The sequence below is a fragment of the Theropithecus gelada genome, chromosome 4, assembly GCF_003255815.1.
Source record: "Theropithecus gelada isolate Dixy chromosome 4, Tgel_1.0, whole genome shotgun sequence".
Lineage (NCBI taxonomy): Eukaryota > Metazoa > Chordata > Mammalia > Primates > Cercopithecidae > Theropithecus > Theropithecus gelada.
Window position 1 is genome coordinate 120,203,070 of NC_037671.1, and position 22,041 is coordinate 120,225,110.

General features: G+C 36.9%; 1 protein-coding gene across 1 annotated transcript in view; it reads right to left on the reverse strand.

Annotated features, from left to right (window-relative positions):
* Nucleotides 1-22,041, reverse strand: part of GRM1 (glutamate metabotropic receptor 1) — a 169,679-nt gene that overhangs the window by 119,761 nt on the left and 27,877 nt on the right. The window contains exons 3-4 of the mRNA XM_025382365.1: nt 18,945-19,042; nt 15,870-16,105 (exon numbers count right to left, since the gene is read on the reverse strand). Of these exons, the coding sequence (XP_025238150.1) occupies nt 15,870-16,105; nt 18,945-19,042 (334 nt within the window). The remainder of the gene's footprint in view (nt 1-15,869; nt 16,106-18,944; nt 19,043-22,041) is intronic.

The window sequence follows — 22,041 nt, forward strand, 5'->3', positions numbered from 1 at the left end:
TTAAGTACTGGTAAAGGGATCAATGCAATAAGAATAGCTAACTATCCTAAATATGCACCCAATACAGGAGCACCCAGATTCATAAAGCAAATTCTTAGAGACCTACAAAGAGACTTAGACTCCCACATAATAATAGTGGGAGATTTAACACCCCACTGTCAATATTAGACAGATCAACAAGACAGAAAAGTAACCAGGACATTCAGGACTTGAACTCAGCTCTGGACCAAGTGGACCTAACAGACATCCACAGAAATCTCCACCCCAAATCAACAGAATATATATTCTTCTCAGCACCACATCACACTTATTCTAAAATTGACCACATAACTGGAAATAAAATAGTCCTTAACAAATGCAAAAGTACAGAAATCAAAACAAACAGTTTCACAGACGACAGTGCAGTCAAATTAGAATTCAGGATTTAAAACCTCACTCAAAACCACACAACTGCATGGAAACTGAACAACCTGCTCCTGAATGACTACTGGGTATATAATGAAACTAAGGCAGAAATAAGTTCTTTGAAACCAATGAGAACAAAGGCACAACGTACCAGAATCTCTGGGACACAGCTAAAGCAGTGTTTAGAGGGAAATTTATAGCACTAAATATGCACATGAAAAAGAGGGAAAGATCTATAATCAATACCCTAACATCACAATTAAAAGAACTAGAGAAGCAAGAGCAAAAATTCAAAAGCTAGCCAAAGACAAGAAATAACTAAGATCAGAGTAGAACTGAAGGAGATAGAAACAGGAAAATCCCTTCAAAAACATCAGTGAATTCAAGAGGTGCTTTTTTGAAAAGATTAACCAAACAGACTGCTAGCCAGACTAATAAAGAAGAAAAGAGAGAAGAATCAAATAGACACAATAAAATATGAGAAAGGGGATATAATCACTGATCCCACAGAAATACAAACTACCATCAGAGAATACTATAAACACCTCTATGCAAATAAACTAGAAAATCTAGAAGAAAAGAATAAATTCCTGGACACATACACCCTCCCAAGACCGAACCAGGAAGAAGTTGAACTTCTGAATAGAACAATAACAAGTTCTGAAATTGAGACAGTAATTAATAGCCTACCAACCAAAAAGAAGCCCAGGACCAGACAGATTCACAGCCGAATTTTACCAGAGGTACAAAGAGTTGCTGCTAACATTTCTTCTGAAAATATTCCAAACAATAGAAAAAGAGGGACTCCTCCCTAACTCATTTTATGAGGCCAGCATCATCCTGATACCAAAACCTGGCAGAAACACAACAAAAAAAGAAAATTTCGGGCCCATATCCCTGATGAACATCGATGCGAAAATTCTCAATTAAAAAACTGGCAAATCGAATCCAGCAGCACATCAAAAAGCTTATCCAGAATGATCAAGTCGGCTTCATCCCTGGGATGCAAGGCTGGTTCAACATACACAAATCAATAAATGTAATCCATCACAGAAACAGAACCAATGGCAAAAACCACATGATTATCTCAATAGATGTAGAAAAGGCCTTTGATAAAATTAAACATGCCTTCATGCTAAAAACTCACAATAAGGTAGGTACTGATGGAATTTATCTCAAAACAATAAGAGCTATTTATGTCAAACCCACAGGCAATATCATACTGAATGGGCAATATCATACTGAATGGGCAATAGCTGGAAGCATTCCCTTTGAAAACTGGCGCAAGATAAGAATGCCCTCTCTCACCACTTCTATTCCACATAGTATTGGAAGTTCTGGCCAGGGCAATCAGGCAAGAGAAAGAAATAAAGGATATTCAAATAGGAGAAAAGGAAGTCAAATTGTCTCTGTTTGCAAATGACATGATTGTATATTTAGAAAACCCCATCATCTCAGCCCAAAAAACTCTGTGAGCTCATAAGCAACTTCAGCAAAGTCTCAGGATACAAAATCAATGTGTAAAAATCACAAGCATTACTATACAGCATTAATAGACAAACAGAGAGCCAAATCATGAGTGAACTCCCATCCACAATTTCTACAAAGAGAATAAAATACCTAGGAATACAACTTACAAGAGATATGAAGGACTTCTTCAAGGAGAACTACAAACCACGGCTCAAGGAAATAAGAGAGGACACAAATAGAAAAACATTATATGCTCAGGGATAAGAAGAATCAATATAGTGAAAATGGCATACTGCCCAAAGTAATTTGTAGATTCAATGCTCTCCCCATCAAGCTACCACTAGCTTTTTTCACAGAATTAGAAAAAACTACTTTAAATTTCATATGGAACCAACAAAGAGCCTGTATAGCCAAGACAATCCTAAGCAAAAAGAACAAAGCCGGAGGCATCATGCTACCTGACTTCAAGCTATACTACAAGTCAATAGTACCCAAAACAGCATGGTACTGGTACTAAAACAGATATATTGACCAATGGAACAGAACAGAGGCCTCAGAAATAATGTGCAACACATGTACAACCATCTGATCTTTGACAAACCTGACAAAAACAAGCAATGAGGAAAGGATTCCCCATTTAATAAACGATATTGGGAAAACTGGACCCCTTCCTTACACCTTATACAAAAATTAACTTAAGAGGGATCAAAGACTCTAAACATAAGACCTGAAGTCATAAAAACCCTAGAAGAAAACCTAGGCAATATCATTCAGAACATAGGCATGGGCAAAGATATTACGAGTAAAACACCAAAAGCAATGGCAACAAAAGCCAAAATTGACAAATGGGATCTAATTAAACTAAAGACCTTCTGCACACAAAAGAAACTATTCATCAGAGTGAACAGGCAACCTACAGAATGGGAGAAAATTTGTGCAATCTATCCACCTGACAACACGCTAATATCCAGAATCAAAAGGAACTTAAACAAATTTACAAGAAAAAAAAACCCAACAAAAAGTGGGTGAAGGCTATAAACAGACACTTCTCAAAAGAAGACATTTATGCATCCAACAAACATGAAAAAAAGCTCATTATCACTGGCCATTAGAGAAATGCAAATCAAAACCACAATGAGATACCATCTCACACCATTTAGAATGGCGATCATTATAAAGTCAGGAAACAACAGATGCTGAAGAGGATGTGGAGAAATAGAAATGCTTTTACATATTTCTCCACATATATGTGGAGAATAAACTTGGATATATTTCCACATATATGTAGAGAATAAATATGCAAGTATAAATTAGTTCAACCGTAGTGAAAGACAGTGTGGTGATTCCTCAAGGACCTTGAACCAGAAATAACATTTGACCCAGCAATCCCATTACTGGGTATATACCCAAAGGATTATAAATCATTTTACCTTAAAGACACATGCACACGTATGTTTATTACAGCACTTTTCACAATAGCAAAGACTTGGAACCAGCACAAATGCCCATCAATGGCAGATTGGATAAAGAAAATGTGGCACATATACTTAATGGAATACTATGCAGCCACAAAGAGGATGAGTTCATGTCCTTTGCGGGGACATGGATGAAGCTGGAAACCATCATTCTCAGCAAACTAACACAGGAACAGAAAACCAGACACTGCATGTTCTCAGTCATAAGTGGGAGTTGAACAATGAGAAGACATGGACACAGGGAGGGGACCATCACACACTGGGGCCTGTCAGGGGGATGGGGGGTTAGGAGAGTGATAGCATTAGGAGAAATACCTAATGTAGATGTGATGGGTTGATAAGTCCAGCAAACCACCATGGCACATGTATATCTACGTAACAAACCTGTGCATTCTGCACATGTATCCCAAAAATTAAAGTATAATTTTTTTAAAAGTTTAAAATTTTCAAGATTCTAACCATAAGGTTTGCCCCTCTTATGAATAAACGGCTGTAGTACTAAGTCTGGTTTATTAGTTCGATAGATTGAAGATTACCCCCAAATATTAGGCACCCTTCCCCTGAGAGAGGATTATATTTCCTCTCTCCATTGATATTTGGCTTGACTATAAAACTTGCTTTGGTCAATGAAATGTGAGTGGAAGTGACACCTATAACTTTTAGTGGAAGTTTTAAACTAAGTTCACATTGGCTATGTTTGGTTCTTTATGCTGCAGCTATCAATGTTCCAGATAGAAGCTGTTCTATAGTTTGGCTTCCAGAAAACAGAAGGGAGTTTTAACTAACATATAATGAACATGTTGCATGAATGAGAAGTAATTATTTATTGTGATAAGACATTAAACTATTTTTAATTTGTTGTCACAGTATATCCCAGCCTATCCTGACTAATACAGAAATTGGCACCTAAAAGTAGGGGGATTGCTGTAACAGCAACAAAACCAACAATGAAACATAAAATACAAGGCATATAGATACAGGAAGCAATTTGCAAGAAACTGTGACCAGGGTCTAAAAGGACATAATTATTCCATTATTATGCAATAGCAAAACACTCATTAATATTGTCACCTACAATAACTTGGAAGGCAGCAGTTTTGTCAACTGAGCTTACATGTTTAGGCAAGGAGGTAGAAAAATTAAATGTACCAAGACAAAAGTGAAATGGATTTGTATTTCCAACTCTTAAAGAGCAAGCTGACAAGATCTCTGTACCATAAAAGACCCAGGCAAACTCAGATTAATGGCAAGAACCATATCAAGACTCACATTCTTTTGTTAAAAATCTCTGAAAATAATAATTTGGCACACATAAATCTTTCAGATGAAGGAGATGGCTAAGAAACAAGAGACTAAGACTGTGGCTTTTCACTAGGAGTCTGTTAGGTTCAATGTACCTAAAAGTAAGTCTGGAAGGCGAGGCTTGTTTAACAAGAATTGCAGGCATGGCTATTAATGCAGGTTGTGCCTGATAAACTAGTTAAAAAGGAAACTACATTTATAATAAGATTTTTCTTAGAAAAATTAAAAAGCTGGCAGCCTAGACTAAAAGAGACTGTGAGCATCAGATATCTGAAATGGACCTTGGGCCTTCAACATTTTAGGGTCAGGTAGCAGAGGAAGGCAGCCTCCTGGCCCTCAAAAAGACAGTCCCCAGGCTCTCAAAAAGACAGTCCCCAATCAGAAGAGCATGCTCCATCAGAGGAGGCCAAGGAGGATGATGATGCGAAATAAGAGACTTCCCTGAGACTGGATGCAAGAAATATATGTCGTCAACTGCCTGGATATTTTACCTTTCACAGGAACACAACACAGATGACTTTTAAAATCTGTTTCCAAAGAGTTATATCCAACAGAATCAGGCTGCAAGCAGTAGAAGGCACTGAAGAAGCCGCCGGTAGGGACTTAGAGAGACTAATGCCATGCTGTCTTGACACCTAGTGTGGTAGACAACATGACAGTCCCACAAAGATGCCCACGTCCTAATCACTGAGCTTGTGAATAAACTCATTTTCATGGTAAAAGAGACTTTGCGAATGTGACTAATCTTCTCTTGAGATGGAGAGATTAGCCTGGGTTACCTGGGTCTCAATCACATGAATCCTTAACAGTGGAGAAATTTCCCTGGTCATGGCCAGAGAGAGGTGTGGTCGAGGAATAAAAGTCAGATAGATGTAATGTTCCTGGCTTTGGATATGAAGGAAGGGGGCCATGAGCCAAGACATGTGAATGGCCTCTAAAAGTTAGAAAAAGCAAACGAACACTCTCTCCTAGGGCCTTTATAAGGAATGCAGGCCTGTTGATCCTCTAATGTTACCCCAGGGAGACTCTTGTCAGGGACTTAGAAGTTAGGTCATAGGCTTCTAACCTACAGAATTATAAGGTAATAAATTTGTATTGCTTCAAGACACTGAGTCTTCGGTAATTTGTTATGACAGCAATACAAAATTAATACATCTAAGAATTACCCAATCTGGACAGGGAGGCACACAGTGTTTGGTTATGACTTATCGGTTTCGGAATGCCAATACTTCATATGCAAAAACAAGCCTACCAATAAATAAATAAAACAAACAAAAGAGACTGATTCAGATTAGGAATTACTAAAATCTCATTAGCTATCTCAGATGCCACAGCCAGGACCAAAACCTTAGCAGGCTCTCAACTTGGACAGGGACAGATGGTTCTGAATTTTGAAAATTTAAATGGCTCATAAATTTTAAGTATGAATTTCTTCTTGTCCTTAAAATAAATGCTTGGCCTCACTCCAAAGATTCTGATTCAATTTGTATGGTGTAGGACCCAGATTAATATAGGAAAGTTTTGTGTAAATGCTTTCCGGATGGTCTTAATAAGCCATGCTTGAGAACTACAACTCTGAAGGACCAGATTCTTATTTACATCATTCAAAGTCGTAAGCTATTAATTTAGCCAAATGGATTGCATAATAGTATTAAGCTGACTGGAGTATTGAGTCCAGATCTATTTACATCTCTATGGATTCAATTCACTGGCATTTCTTTTTTATTTTTATTTTTTAAGAGACAGATTCTCACTCTGTTGCCCAGGCTGGAGTGCAGTGCCACAATCATAGCTCGCTGCAGCCTTGATATCCTGGACTCAAGTGGTCCTCCCACCTCAACCTCCCAAGTAACTAGGACTACAGGTGCATGTCACCAGGCCCAGCTAGCTTATTGTAGAGACACAGTCTTGCAATATTGCCCAGGCTGGTCTTGAACTCCTGGCCTCACACAGCTCATTGGTGTGAGGTTTGACAAATAGCTCTTGGATATAAAATATAACTCCCCAGTATATTACTGTGGCCTGGAGACATAGAAACTATACCACAAATATAACTGGTGGGCTGATTATACAAGGCAACCTCCCAGTCATTAGGGTAAAAATGAATATTTTAAATTTGGGTAAGAGGTTAGTTTTCAGAAAAAGCAGTCACTGGAGAGTTTATCACTAGAGAACATACTCAGGAAATTGTTCGGAAATACGACAACCTTGATTCCATACGAGCTAATAAGAAATCATGTTTAGCAGCTATTATGACCCAAGATTTGGCTCATAATATGGACATCAAATATCCCCTTCACTTTAACTGCCACCTGCAAATAAAAAAACATAATGGAATGATGGAATACACTTTTCAAGAAGCAGTTCAGAAGTTTCACTGGTTTTTGAACTTTAGCAAGCCATTTATCTTCTCAGTGTTCAATCCCTTTATGATGCTATTTTCCCAATCATATATCTCCATAGTGAATAGGACCAACAGGTGAATTAAAAGAAGTTAAACACACGCTTACCACATGATGCAGCCATTACACTCCTAGGAATTGACCAAAGAAAAATGAAAGAACATGTTTATGCAAAGATTTGTATAAAGATATTCATAGCAGTTTTATTTGAAACAACTAAAACCTGGAAACAACTCAAATGCTCATTACCAGGTAAATAAACAAATTATGATATATACAAATAATGGAACACTACCCATCAATTAAAAGGAGTTAAGTGTTGTTCCAGCACTTTGGGAGACCAAGGCAAGTGGATCACTTGAGGTCAGGAGTTCGAGATCAGCCCAACCAACACAGTGGAACCCCATCTCTACTAAAAATACAAAAAAAAAAAAAATTAATTTGGCATGGTAGCACATGCCTGTAATCTCAGTGACTTGGGAGACTGAGGCAAAAGAATCGCTTGAATCTGGGAGGTAGAGATTGCAGTGAGCCAAGATCCAGCCACTGCATTCCAGACAGGGTGACAGAACAAGACTGTCTACAAAAAAAAAAAAGGAATTAACTACAATGCAATCATGAATCTCAAAATAATTGTGCTGAGTAAAAGAAGGCAGGCAGAAAAGAGTTTATAATGTACTCTTTTATAAACATTCAATTTATATTAAAGTATAGAAATTATGAATAAAATATAGTGTCAGAAAATCAATAAGTGACCACCTGGGGATGGGATGAAGAGGGGTAGAAGAGAGGGATTTTCAATGAGGCACAAAGGAATTTAAGAAGTAATATGTTCAGTATCTTAATTGCAGTAAATGTTTCTTGGGCATATACATACATCAAAATTGATCAAATTGTGCATTTTAAATATGTGTAATGTATCTATTATACCTTAATAAAACTATAAAAAAGGAGAAAAAGTATATTGGGTCACACCCATCCTGAACAACTGTTACTTTTTATCATGACTGAAAATATGACTTTATATGAATTTTCCCGGCAGCAAATGTGTACAAGGCATGAAACACAAAGCTGTTCTCCTGATGAGAAGCGACACCTGTAGAGGACATGGAGAAATGCCATAGAAAAAAATCTAAATAGATACTAACCACTACTCATCCAGGGTGAAATCTTTATGAACATACATTTTAATCATTGAAAACACTCACTTCAAACTTGTTCAGAAGGCAAGCTGAACCACATGACAGAGCATTCAACTTCAGAAACACATACATGATTCAATTAGAAGAAAAATGATCTAATTAAAGAATTTATTAATAGTTTTAACCAAATTCTAGTAATAACTAAAGTACATGAAACTTAGATCAATCTCTAGGTAACGGGTTTACAGGCATAGTAAAAATAAAATTCACTTGCATATGGAAGATAAAATAGTAACTGTTCAATCTCTCAATGGCGTTAGATGCCTCAGATACTTTCAAGTCTGTATCTGCTACTAAAAATTATGTGAGGTTTTTGGGAAACAAATCAAGATTAATATAAAGTAAAAGAACGAATAACTCATGCCCCTGCATCAATCTTTATAATTTTTGGATGACAGAACATGTGCCTGTTTCTCTAATTAAATCCAATATTAAAAATGACATGGATTAAAAACCTAACTAGGCTAGTTAAGACATGCCTGGTCTGTGTGGGAACCAGTCCACCCTGGGTTGGGCATCAGATCTGTAGAAATTACCAAGCAAACTAGCAGTCTTGGCTCATACCAAAGAGTGAGTCAACTTCCAGCTGTTTTAATTGGTCAGGATATTCAACAAGTTGATCGGTCTCAAATCACTAACTTGTGAATTATATCCGAATACTACAGAAACAATCAAACTTGTACTTGTGGAGTTAGGAAAGTCTAGAGCAGCACAGTTCAATAGATCTTTCTGCAATAGTAGAAGTTTTCTGTATCTGTGCTGTCCAATATGGTAGTCACCAACCACACGTGGCTATTGATATATGAACTGCGGTTAGTGAAACTGAGGAACTGAAGGTTTCATTTCATGTAATTTCACTGATTTAAATTTAAATACAAATAGACACATGTGGCTAGTGGCTAACACATTTTGCAGTGCCAATCAGAGATAGGTAGGTCAATATTGCACCCATTGAATGGTTACTTTTAGAGCTTCATCTGTGTGATAATAAGATTTGTCTGAGAAATTATAATGTCCAGATGAGACACACAGTCAGTTTACTTTCATTCTTCCAACTAAAATATATAAACACATTTAAGACTTGTAAAAGCTATTTCCATAAAGCAACTTATAAGAGTACTGTATGAGAACTTATGACTGCTTTATTTTGAGAGTATTTGTTTGACTCAGTTATAACTGTACCCCATTTTTTCAGCACTTCCTGTATGCATAGCAGATTTCCCAAGTAGAATAGTTTAACTGCCTTGGATCGGGGAGGGGAGGGGGGTTAAAATTCTTTTGATTGCAGGATCTATAAAATTTTTTGGCTTTGCTTGACGAGATCCTGGGTGCAATATTGCACCATTCTTCATGTGACAGGAAAAGACTGAGCTGAGGAATTATGTTTCCATAATATAGTTAAACCAACTATTGCTCCATGGATTATAAAGCTATGAATACCTTTATCAGTTATCAATTGCCACACACACACACACACACAAAAAACCTGCATAACAAACCATCCCAGGGCTTAGTGGTTTAAAACAATAATTATTTAGCTCATGAATCTGGAGTCAACTAGGAAGTTCTGCTGCTCTGAGTTGGACATAATTCATCTCAGCTTGGCTCACTCATGTGTCAACTGTCAGGTGGTGGGTTGGCCAGGGACTGGCTGATCTAGGACATTCTCAATTGAGAGGTGGTTGTTTCTGATCCATGTTATTTCTCATCTTCTACCAGATAAATTCAGGCTTATTCATATGGCTAAGGTAAGGTTCCAGGAAAGAAAATGAGAGTAGGTCAAGTCTCTTGAGGCCTAAACTTGGAGTTAATAAATGGTAAGGTCAATTCAGATTCAACAGGTAGGGAACAAAACTCTACCTCTTGAGGAGACAAGTTACAAAGCCATATTTCAAAAAGCATGGAGACAAAAAGGGGTGAAGAAACGTGATGTCGTCCACAAACCCCAACTAATAATACCAACTTCTGGGTTGAAAGCAAATGATATTCTTCAGGAGTGCGTATTGACATTTGGATCAAACTTCCTGAGACAAAGAGACGTTATTACCAAAGGACCCAATGGGCTGAAATAAATTGGAACCCATCTCAGTTTATGGAACATCTTAATCTGGATCAAACTATAATGGATTGATCTTATCTGGACTTACAAAATAAGTTAATTCTAAGTGGAGTTCATAAAATTTGAAACCTAATAAGGCAAATATATTATGGAAATCAGTATCAGTCTAAAATTGTGAATGGCAGCCTCCAAACTACTGGAGTAAGAGTCCCCTTGCTTGAAAGTCTTAAAATGTTTTCATTAGACTAGCTATCATCTTACCGGTCCTGAGCTGTTGGTGAGAATTACAGATACCAGCCAAATTCTTTCATTGTATCTTGTAAAATAGCCAAATGTAATATAGACTAATTTGAAAAGGCATTGTGTCCATCTGCTCTCAACTGGTACAAAGAATGTGGAGAGAAAGTAAAATAATGGCTATAACTTTACTGAGCTGTGAAAAAGGCTGATAAGGACTGAATAAACCCCATGAACTCATACAGTTAATATACTGCTAGCCACAGCAAATATTAAATATGCAAATATTGCCATACTGTAAGAAAATGCAGTATATATTTTCAAGTGACCCCAAATTTATCAAGTTATTACTAATAATTATATTTAGGAATCTACTGTAAAGGAACAATCCAAAAGCAGTAACAACAACAACTGTGAAAAATCTGTGTACCATATTCAGTGTTTTTTTTTTTTTTTTTATGTAAGAAGGAAAATTAAAAGTCGTCTAAATGTCTGACAACATAAGAATGGCTAGTAGTTATAGTATTTTAACTGGTTAGAATATTACGGAGCTATTAAAATGGTGGTTATAAAGACCATGCAGCAACATCAAAACTATGTAAAATATAATCTTAAGTGAAATAAGATACAGAATTGTATGCACACTGTGATGATAATTATGCAAAACAAAATGGAAAAGAATGCATAGAGTTTCAAGCAGCTTTTGTAGGAGTTGCCTTTTGGAACTCCTTTCAAAAGCTTGAAAATGTTCATATCTTTTTTTTTTTTTTTTTTTTTGAGATGGAGTCTTGCTCTGTCACTCAGGCTGGAGTGCAGTGGCACGTTCTCGGCTCACTGCAACCTCTGCCTCCCAGGCTCAAATGATTCTCCTGCCTCAGCCTCCCAAGTAACAGGGATTACAAGTGCCTGCCACCATCCTGGCTAATTTGTGTATTTTAATAGAGATGGGGTTTCACCATGTTGGCCAGGCTGGTCTCGAACTCCTGACCTCAAGTCATCTGCCCACTTTAGCCTCCCAAAGTGCTGAGATTACAGGCATAAGCCACCACACGCAGCCAGAAATGTTTATATCTTTTGATTAAATTTCTAGAAATTTAACTTATAGAAATACAACTTAAGAAAATTATCCAAAATGTAAAAAAATAAAGTTAGAATGAAAAATTTTTATTATATCACTGCAACATTTTAAAAAATTGTCAATAACCAAAAACAGCCTAAATAGAAAGAATGAAATGCCTAAATTATAGCTTATCTGAATGCAAAATGTTAAGCAGTCATTAAGAATAAAAGAATTTAACGACAAAGAGAAATGTATCAATGTATAAAACATTTTTAATACAGCAATATATAAAATAATATTAATACACATTTTAAAACTATATATAGAGAGATGAAAACATACCAAAAATTTAACAGTGACTAATAATGTTTAGATAAGAGCAAATTCTTAATTCTCTTCAGCTTTCTAATGCTTCTGTATATTTCCAGGTGCATGCAATAGCAAATTAAGTATGTATTATTTTTATCATCAGAAAAAAATTATAAAAGATTGCATGGAAATATATAAGAGAAAATATCTATATTGACACTAACTGTGTAAGGGTGATTGATTAAAGATTGTTGTCTTGTTTCTTTCTAGTTTCCACATCCTGGGATGTAGTTAAGTTAAACTTACAGTTACAAAATATATAATTTTTATGAAATGATCTATGTCATGACCTCTTTTCTAATAAGACATGACACTAGTAGTAACATTTTACATTTATGCTAAGTATTTTCAGTTTGTAAAGTATTTCACTTGTATTATTTTATTGTAAAGTAGTTCATTTGTGTTATTTCATTCAATTCATGTAGAGTTCTGTGTGAGGTGAATATTGTCATGTTACCAAAACTGAGGTTCGGAGGTTAAGTGAGGTCATGCAAGTCATGCGAGTGATACATAACTGAACTGGTACTGGACCCAGTGATAGTGCTTCAAAATGTTACACCCTATCAGCTTCTATGGAATCTTTCTAATGAGTCTCATTGGGAATGAAAAAGCACTATGCCACTGCAAACATGATACAAATCTTTCAAGCAGCTAAGATATTTACTGGAAGAGAGTGACTCTGATTTGCTTTACACCTCTTTCCACTGTCCTACAATGATTAATTTTTTAGAAGTTATGCTTTGATGTTTCAGTTAGTGCTTTTCTAACACAGCTCCAATACCTCGATATATTCAACTAATTAAGCAGTGATGTGTACTTTACATGAAATACTTTTAAATTAGCCACAGTGATTCCTAAACTACTCAGTCTGGGCTCAGGACCTTTAACATCCAAACTGGCATTCTAGTGCCCATAAACTCTTTATCTAAATAGTGACATCTGGGATTAAGTTCAATAATGGTTTCTATGGAAACTAATGGCAATATCAAAACTTTCCAAACCACTAGAAGTGACCCAATTAGAAGAGGTAAAAATGAGTGACAGAAACAGTAGCTATCAATAGAAAGCAAAGGTTAATTCTACTTCCTCACACTAATTTTCATAAATGTGTCTGCATATTTATTAGAAGATTATGGAATTCATTTGATATTTAAGGATCTCAAATGGATAAGAATAATACGTGAAGTGAAAGTTTGTTGTTTTTCAATAACACTGAAGCCAATTTCACAGAAATACAGAGATTAAAACTGAACAAGGTAGGTATACATGAATGTATACATTAAAGATAATATAGATAAACACTGATAAAGATAAAATTATAAGAATTTTGCTGCAGAAAAGATAAATAAGTTTCAAGAATTAATTCCAAATTGAAGAGTTAAATAAACCTCCTATCTTCCTTAGACCTAAAAAAAGAGAGAAATATTTGCTGAACTTGACTCCAGAATAAAATGCAAATATAAACATATTTCATAAAGATTGTAATCACATAAGAAGCTCTTAAACATAGCTTTGAGATTCAAGCACAGCATAAGAATAAAACAAGATTTGTAAATTGTTATTTCTTGCTGTGAGTACTAACCCAGTTTAAGCTTTAACCTTAACATTCTATGTACTGTCACAATTGAAAACCCAAAATATTAGTGTAACTGGTTGCAGAGTTTTAGCTTGTTTTGAGAGCTCAGGTAACAAAATATCTTCCTAGAAATCCTTATGTAAATGATCCAAGCATGTATAATAAGTAGTATCCTGAATTTTACTATTAAAACACAATGACAAAATGACATCTATAGTTGGACCACCATCAGATATCTCAAACTTAATTTATCCAAAATCAGCCTCTTGGACTTTCCCTAATCTTTTTTTCCTGAGGTCTTCCTCTGTCTCAGTCAATGGTGACATCATCTTTCCAATTGCTCAGATTACAGTTATTCTTGACAATTCTGTCAGAAAATCTCAACTTTCACTTAACATGTCTTCAGCATCAAACCACTTCTCTTCACCCTGCTTGCCACTGCCTTGCCCGATTCACCACCCTCTCCCCTGTTTATTCAGTAGGCTCCTCACTGCTCTTCTCCTTGGACCCTTCAGCAAAACTCCCTACCCTGAATGAAAATGTAAATTAACTGATCAGTTAGCTAACAAGAATTGACTGAGTTCCCAGAGATCAGTGTTGTATAGGGTTCTATGAAGAAAGTAAGGTTGCTTTGACTACAGTTGAAGATGGCAAACATTTCTTAGGAAACAATTAGAAAGCAATGAGAGATAATATATTGCCAAATGCTAAGTCTAAAAGCAGGCACTATGGTTCTGGGGGGTGTGGGTTCTCTTTTTTTTTCTTTTTTTTTTTTTTTTTTGCTGCCATTAACCTTATAAGCCTAGGGAAACTCTTTCCCCTGTTCACCCTCATCACCTCTGTTTTGCAAATAAGGAGACTGTCCTGGATGATTTATTGGTTCATTAGAATCCTTATTCTTGGTGTGTCTATTATTTCAGAGAAAGTAGAAGTACCTAGGTGGCAGAGGTGGGTTACTGATTAGCAATGTCTCCCCTTTCTCCTGCCTTTCTCAGCCTCCCTAGAAGCCAAACTGAGGAAGTTCTAAAAGATTGAAACTTCCTTATTTGAAAAGATTCATACCAGGCAATTTCCCAATGAGCTCTGCTGAACATTATGAAGTCAAATATACATCGATGCATTTACATATATTGGTATCTGAAAGCATTTTCTAACATCAAACTATGAATACTATTGAAAATAGAAATATTTTATGTAGTTAGCCATATTCTTACCATCCCCTGTAAAAACTCATTGTCCTCTATTGTCATTTATCTATTTCACGTATGTGAACTGTTTTGATTTGCCCAAAGAGATGGCAAGCCTCTCTAGGTCAAGAGTCATGGATTATATATTTCTCTATCCATTGTTTTGCTATATACAGTGTTTTATACATGGGTGTGACATGATTCTATGCCTTTATAAATAATGTCTGCTCAGCCTACATACAGGATATACATGTCACACCACTGTTCTACAACACAAATTAGGTCATGGGTAGATTCCATCACCCATTATCATGAGTGCTCCATTATTCTATGCTATCGACCCAGTAAGAACAACTTGCTTTGAATGGCATTACGAAAGGACATAGATTATTTATCTTGGCAGCCTAGAAAATACTGAAAAAGGAAAGGGGACAATAGTGCTCCTATGCAATAATAATAATACTCATAAAAGTTACAGTCTTCAGAATCTGGGTTATGGGAGTACTAGGGATTGCAAGGATGACATCCTGTGGATTTCACCACGCCCCTAAAGGACTTGGAACAACGTGCTGCTGTTTCTTGGCATGGCATCAGTGCGTAGTGCATGGTGCTCGTCTGTCCAGCTGTGAACCATTGTTCTGACTGAAAGATCAGAGTGCAGTTTCTTGGCTCCTGTGCCCACAAACACCCTTGTTGATGGTGTGGCTTAGGGTCACATTACCTCATCGTCTCCTGACTTCTGTATCTAAACAAGCCACAGAGAAAAAAAGAGGATCTAACCAGTACTGCTGACTTATGTCTACGGCTAAGCTCTCCTAAACATGTTTGTCATAAAATCTCTTCCCTCTGGCTTAAATACTAGATACCTGACTCCTCAGTTTGCTTTTCCTTTACTTCTGTTATCTCCTATCACTTGCTCCAACAGAGACCAAAGTTGTCTTTCCAGATTTCCATGAATCCCTGGGGTAATACACACTTCCTCCTCATTCTAGCATTTTATAAACACAGATGGCAATTTTGTATTTGGAGCTCTAGCCCTGGCACCTTCTATTCTCATTCAACAAGCTGCAATAAATCTAGAAGAGAATAACACCTCTGAGTTGTTATTTTGTGAACACAAGTTACCTGTGCAGATTCGTTTAAAGTTGGGATTTTCCAGAAGGTGTCCTGGAAGGCGGCACTGGAACCGATGTTGCCAGAACTCAGGGAACCAGGGATTCCTTGTGTTAGTGTCCAGCCTCAGTTTCAGGAAATAATCATCGAATGACCTGACCTCCGGAGACTGCAGCTTTATCGTGATTCCCCCGTTGGCTTCCACCTCATAACCTTCAATGACTTCATCTCTGTCTGCCCATCCATCACTAAAAAATGCAGGGATTGGGGTAGGGAGAGAGAAAGACAGACATCTCACAAATAGAGCTCAGGGTTATATATGAATGAAGCAATCCAGCAAAGGCTACAGTCTGTTTTAAGCCAGCATTACTACCCAACAACTTTTTTTTTTTTTTTTTTTTTTTTTTTTTGGTAGAGAGTAGAAAGTTTTGAAGGCGTAATATCCTGTTTGTTTCTTTGTTTTTCACAATTGTGAAAGTGGTGATGAGATGATGACAGCAATACTGACAATTAAAGTTCAATGAGTTCACTAGTCATTAGATTCTGTGCTATTCACTTTTACTGAGAGGGAAGATGTTCAGCCAAAAAGGCTATCAGCCACTCTCCAAACCAGAAGAAAATAAAATATAGGCACCTCAGAGGCTGACCTTCAAAATAAGAGCTCAACAAGGTTTCAACATTGCAATCATGACCACTACATGAGCTCCATTATATGGAGCAGAAAACTGATATAGCTCTGAAACATGCCAACCACACTTTATCCTCCTGGGACATCATTCAAATCTGCCTCCCATAGAAGTAGCCAGATATTTTCATTTGTTTAATGTTACTTCAAAATAACATCATTAAACAATATCATCTCAAATTATAAAAAGAATTATCCTTCTCACTAAATGGGAGCTCACTGACATTGTATTCAGTGAGATAGAATTTTTGAAATGTGATCACCATCTAGAGCATTCCTATCTACCAGGAGTGATGTAGCCCCAGTTTAATTCAGGCACACATGTGAGCCAGGTCTACGAGGGTATCAAAGACAAATTGCACCAGACAAAGTCAAACATGCAAAAAAGACTCTGTTCAAGACTATTACAAAATATGAGAGATACTGAACCCAACTCTGCTAAAATAAAAGATGGGAAGGTTTTTAAGTACTGGGTGAGCTAGTGGAAAAGTACTGGAGGGCCACTGGCATGAGGTTGGCCCATGTGATTAGGCATCTGTGTTTGCTAATTGGCACATTAGATTCCTAACGTCCCACTGAAACTGGAAGGGAGGGGTTTACCACTATTCTTGATGATTACATTTAAAGGGATGGCTGTCAGGTCCTTGTCGTTCAGTAAGACATCCCTGGTTTCTGAAATTAGCAAGAAACTAGACGATCTACATCTCAACAAGGCAGAGAAAGAATTTACAGTTTGGGTTTTCCAAAGTAAATGCTCTTAGAAAAGGGACGTCAGGGGCCTGTATTCAGGAAAAATCCTGTCTAAAGTTTAGTCAAGCTAAGGAGAATATTAAGGCTGTCTCGTTCAGGGGATGGATTTATTCTTCTCTGCACAGAGTGGTGCCCTGAAGTTTGTGGAATATAAAGATGCAGTCTCTGCCAAAGAAAGCATTTTACTGCTTGTTTCTCACAGAGAAGGGACTGGGCAAACATTGGTGCCCCTATCTCACCCTTGGCTACCTGAGATCAACTGAGATAAATGTGCTCTGCACTTAGCTGAGCTAAGCAGTGCAGTTCCTCTCTAGAATCTTCCCATTGACCCACACATGAGCTGCATTTTCAAGGGTTGTTGAAGGTATAGATGACTTAACCTGACCCAGAACTAAAGGGACTTTGAGGTACAGTAGAGTCTAGCCAGTTACACCAGAGAATGTCTTTTTTATATGCTTCCAAATCCACTAGGATAGAGACTCTACAATTTTGCATAGATCCTTCCTTTCTTCCTTCCTTCCTTCTTTCCTTCCTTCCTTCCTTCCTTCCTTCCTTCCTTCCTTCCTTCCTTCTTTCCTTCTTTCTTTTTTTCCTTTCTTCTTTTCTTCCTTCTCTGTGTTCCTAGCAGTTACTGTGCCAGATGTTCTGCTATGAATTCAACTGAGAATAAGACTCATTATCCTCTGCCCCCATGGTGCTACAGCCTTGTGGGGAAAACAGACACTAAACAAGAATTGCAAACTCCATGGGGCTAAAGAAAGAGAAGCGCCTGTAATCTTAGGACTTTGGGAGGCCAAGGCAGGCAGATTGCTTGAGCTCAGGAATTTGAGAACAGTCTGGGCAATATAGAAAAACCCCATCTCTACAAAATGATAATAATAATAATAATAAATCTGGATATGGTGGTCCACACCTGTAGTCCCAGCTGTTTGGGAGGTTGAGGTGGGAGGATTCTGTGAGCCCAGGAAGCTGAGACTGCAGTAAGCCATGATCTTGCCACTGGGCAACAGAGGAAGACCCTGTCTCAAAAAAAAAAAAAAAGGCGAACAGTATCATGGGGAGAGATAGCTTGGGGGTTTAACTTAATCTAGTGTGTAGATATGGCACGTGTGCATGCTTTTGTATGTGCATGCAAGCCTGTGTGTGTGAGGCAGTGGGGGATAGAGGTAATTAGAGATGGCTTCTTTAAGAAGGTGATGGCTGAGCTGAGACCCAAAGGAGGAGTCAGCTTTAGTCAGGTGAGGAGAAGGGAGGGTTTAGTATAGAAGGTTCCTGGCAGATTAACATACAAGAAAGAGCTTGGCACATTTAAGGAATTTAGAAAGAGTTAGTATAGTTAGAGAATAGAAAGAAGTATGGCGTGAGATGGGGGTGGGCGCATAAATCCCAGCCTAGACACTGTTAGTCTGAAGCCCACGGGAAGTCCTCAAAGTGCTGTAAGCCTATTACTCAATCAGGTCATTCTGCTCTTCTCCCTCATGGTAAATGACCTGCCTATTGTTCTGGTGAGTCCTCTGCTTACCGTGGCTGAATATGATGGCCGGTCAAATTGATTTTAAAAAGACTGACTCATTCATTTTTTCATATGTTCGGTCTGCTCAGAAAGGCTCAAACCGGTTTAATTATTTACGTTTAAATGTACTTATATTTACATCTTAACTACATCTGCAGCAATTTGAAGATTTGAGCTATAGTTCATGACACAAACGAGGACAAAAATAAGACCAGTTAGACTTTGAAGAAATTCTGTCTAAGGGTAAATATTTAAAAATCGAAATGACTTATAACTTGAAAAAATTAACTGCTTTTTGACATGAAGGTTAGGGTTGAAGTGTGTTTCTCCCCAAGGTTTAATAATATGTGAAATTTGTTTTGTTTACAGTCTATACAAGAAAGTCACCATCATAAAAATGTGTACGAAATGAATTTGCTGTGATGTTTATGTGCATTTTTAAAGCATATTAACAGCTTAGTTTGTAAAGGCAAATGCTTTGCGTCAATTCTAGAAGGAGGGAAAAGTGTGACTTCCTGCCCTTGAACCCACCAGCATTGAAGGGCTTTTTATAGCATGAAAACTTTGTGAATATGTAGAAATTTTAAGTCACATGGTTTAGTGGTCTGGAATTCTAAGTCTCCTTAACCACTAGTTGAAGACCTTCACCCTCACTATAGGTGCCTCCTCTTTCAGAAGTTAGAGTTGGTGTTCAATCTAAGAGGTCATAAAATCAAGGAGAACCAGGATACAAGGAAAATACTCAAGTGAGATTACTTGGTGGATATGTTTTAAAGACTTAATCGCTAAAGGTTTGTATGATATCTTAAATCTATCACAGGTAAGGTGTTAGAGAATGCTATCACGAAAAAAAGTCACTGGAAAACATCTCTAAAGCAATTCTCTGTTTTTATGTTTTCAAAGTGTTTCATCTTTGTATGACCTGTCAAATGCATTTTCAGAAAATTTTAAAGGGTTTTTGCTATTTTGTTGCATTGGGATTCTGTGTGAGGATATCGTTTTGATGAATTTTCTCTGAAGTACACTTTAAAACAGCGAGCCAGCAGCATAGCTGATTCCTGGTAGAGGATCTTTCTTAGATGGTGGTGGCAGGGTGTAAACTAGGCTATGCTTGCCCTGAGATGACCTGCAGGTACCTGGTCACTCTCCAAGTGTCTGGAGTGAATCCTGCTGTGCTAGGTAGTGACCCAGCCTCAGACAGCACTGGACTCTCTGTGAAGCACATTCACTGCCTCTAGCAGCTTCTGCTGCTCCATCTGCTTCTCAGTTATGAGTTCTTTTTTCTAGCTGGGGTCTGGAAATAAAACTATATATTGTGAACTGTTTAACAGAAAGCTGTATGTCTTAAGTATTTCTCATTAACATACAAGAATTCTTATTTCCTATGCCCCCTCAATATTTTTATACAGCAATTCTTCATGAGGCTATTTTCCAATCAGCCTATAAAATTTCAAATTTCAAACCTGAATAATTAGAAGATTTCTTCTACCTTATACATTCTAATATTAACAACAGGAAAACACTACTTCTGCTTCCACCAATTATAATTTGACAGGGGCTATATGAATGTTACTTTTGCATTATACCAGTTAAACTAATTTAATTAGCAAACTGACAGTAAAAAACAGAAATACAATAGTATTTTTTAAATGTGCAAAAACATTTTTTAAAAACCTATTTTCATTCAATTAAAATAATTACAGTTTAGGTACTAAAGCAATTTTATTTGTGTTATGAGTTCAAGTAATTGTGTGTACCTGATAATAAAATTATAATTCTTTAAAATATTCCAGAGATTACAATATAATCAGGAAAAGATGGAAACTATAATCAAATGATATTTTTAAACATATGTAAACAAACATGAAATTCTATTATTTACAATGTTAACCACATTCACAAAGGCTGAAGAAATATAGCATGTGTCATATTCATTTGACATTTATCAAATGAATAAGTTTATTAATTTATTGAACAAGAAATGAGGTGAACACTGCATTTTTTTGAGCTTACTGCTTGGATGTTTTCAAACCATGGCACAACAAGGTTGAGGTTGTGGGGAATTCAGGTACAACCCAGTAGATTTGCAGAGTTGAGAAAAAGGAGCTGGAAGTCTATCAAGCTAGGGTGGCCAGGGTTTACAGGGCAAATGCTGGAGAAGAGATGCTATGGCAAAAGAGAATGGTCTGCAGTACATCTCCCACAAGTATTCAGGTGAATATTAGCCATTTATGTAACGAAATTACCTGAGGCTGAGGAAATAATCAACCAGTATGATTTGAAGGAGTAGCAGCTGGAGGCCATGTATTGTTGGGAGTAGTAACTGTTTCTAACAGCTAGAGTGAAAAACTTTATATTCCAAGGAGAATTGGTTAATGTATTAGGAAGGGTCTTGCCTCAATAGTGAAGAAAAATTGGCTTTTGACTACATGCCACTCTGGTCCTGCCTAACAAACCATAAAAGCAAAATATAAGATGATCAAAATAATTTAACTTCCTCCCACAACTAGTTCAACAACTTTTTTAATGCAAAATATTTGGTACTCAACAAGGTAAATTTCACAATGTTTGGCATCCAATAAAAAATTACCAGGCATGTAAATCCATATGTGGATGGAAGGAGAAAGTGATATTAAAGTTACACTCAAAATAAATTATCACATGATGATATAGGTCAGATAGAGGAATTTTTAAATAGTCGTGTAATAGAAATGAAGAGGAATGTATTTTTGATTGGGTGGCCAGGAAAAGTATCAAGTGCTTTGAGAAGCATCTTTGAAGAGAAAACGCTTAATACTGAGATGTGAGCTACATGAAGGCTCGAGCCAGGTGAAGGTCAGAGGGAAGGAAATCTTTGGGCAGCTTCTGCAAAGGTCCTAAGACAGGAACAAGCAACTATGACTGAACATTACCCTTTGCCATGAAACTCTAGGCTAAGCAAGTTTACATTAATCAGAAGACAGGGTATTTGTCTAGACACTTTTGTTTTTCAGCTATCTACTGTATATTTGATACTCTTTAAATTTTTGATGTGTTTTCATTGCTTTGTAAAGTCTTTGTTAAGAAGTGAAGATGACATTTTCTATAAGAACATTTTGATAATCTAGATTAATGAGTCACTTGTGAGAGCAAAACTAGAGAAATCAATAAGCCCATCAGGGCTTAGAGCAAGCCACAGCTCTCTTCCTTACACCTTACTCTGTAGACCCTATTTCTGTCATTATGAGCTCAGAAAC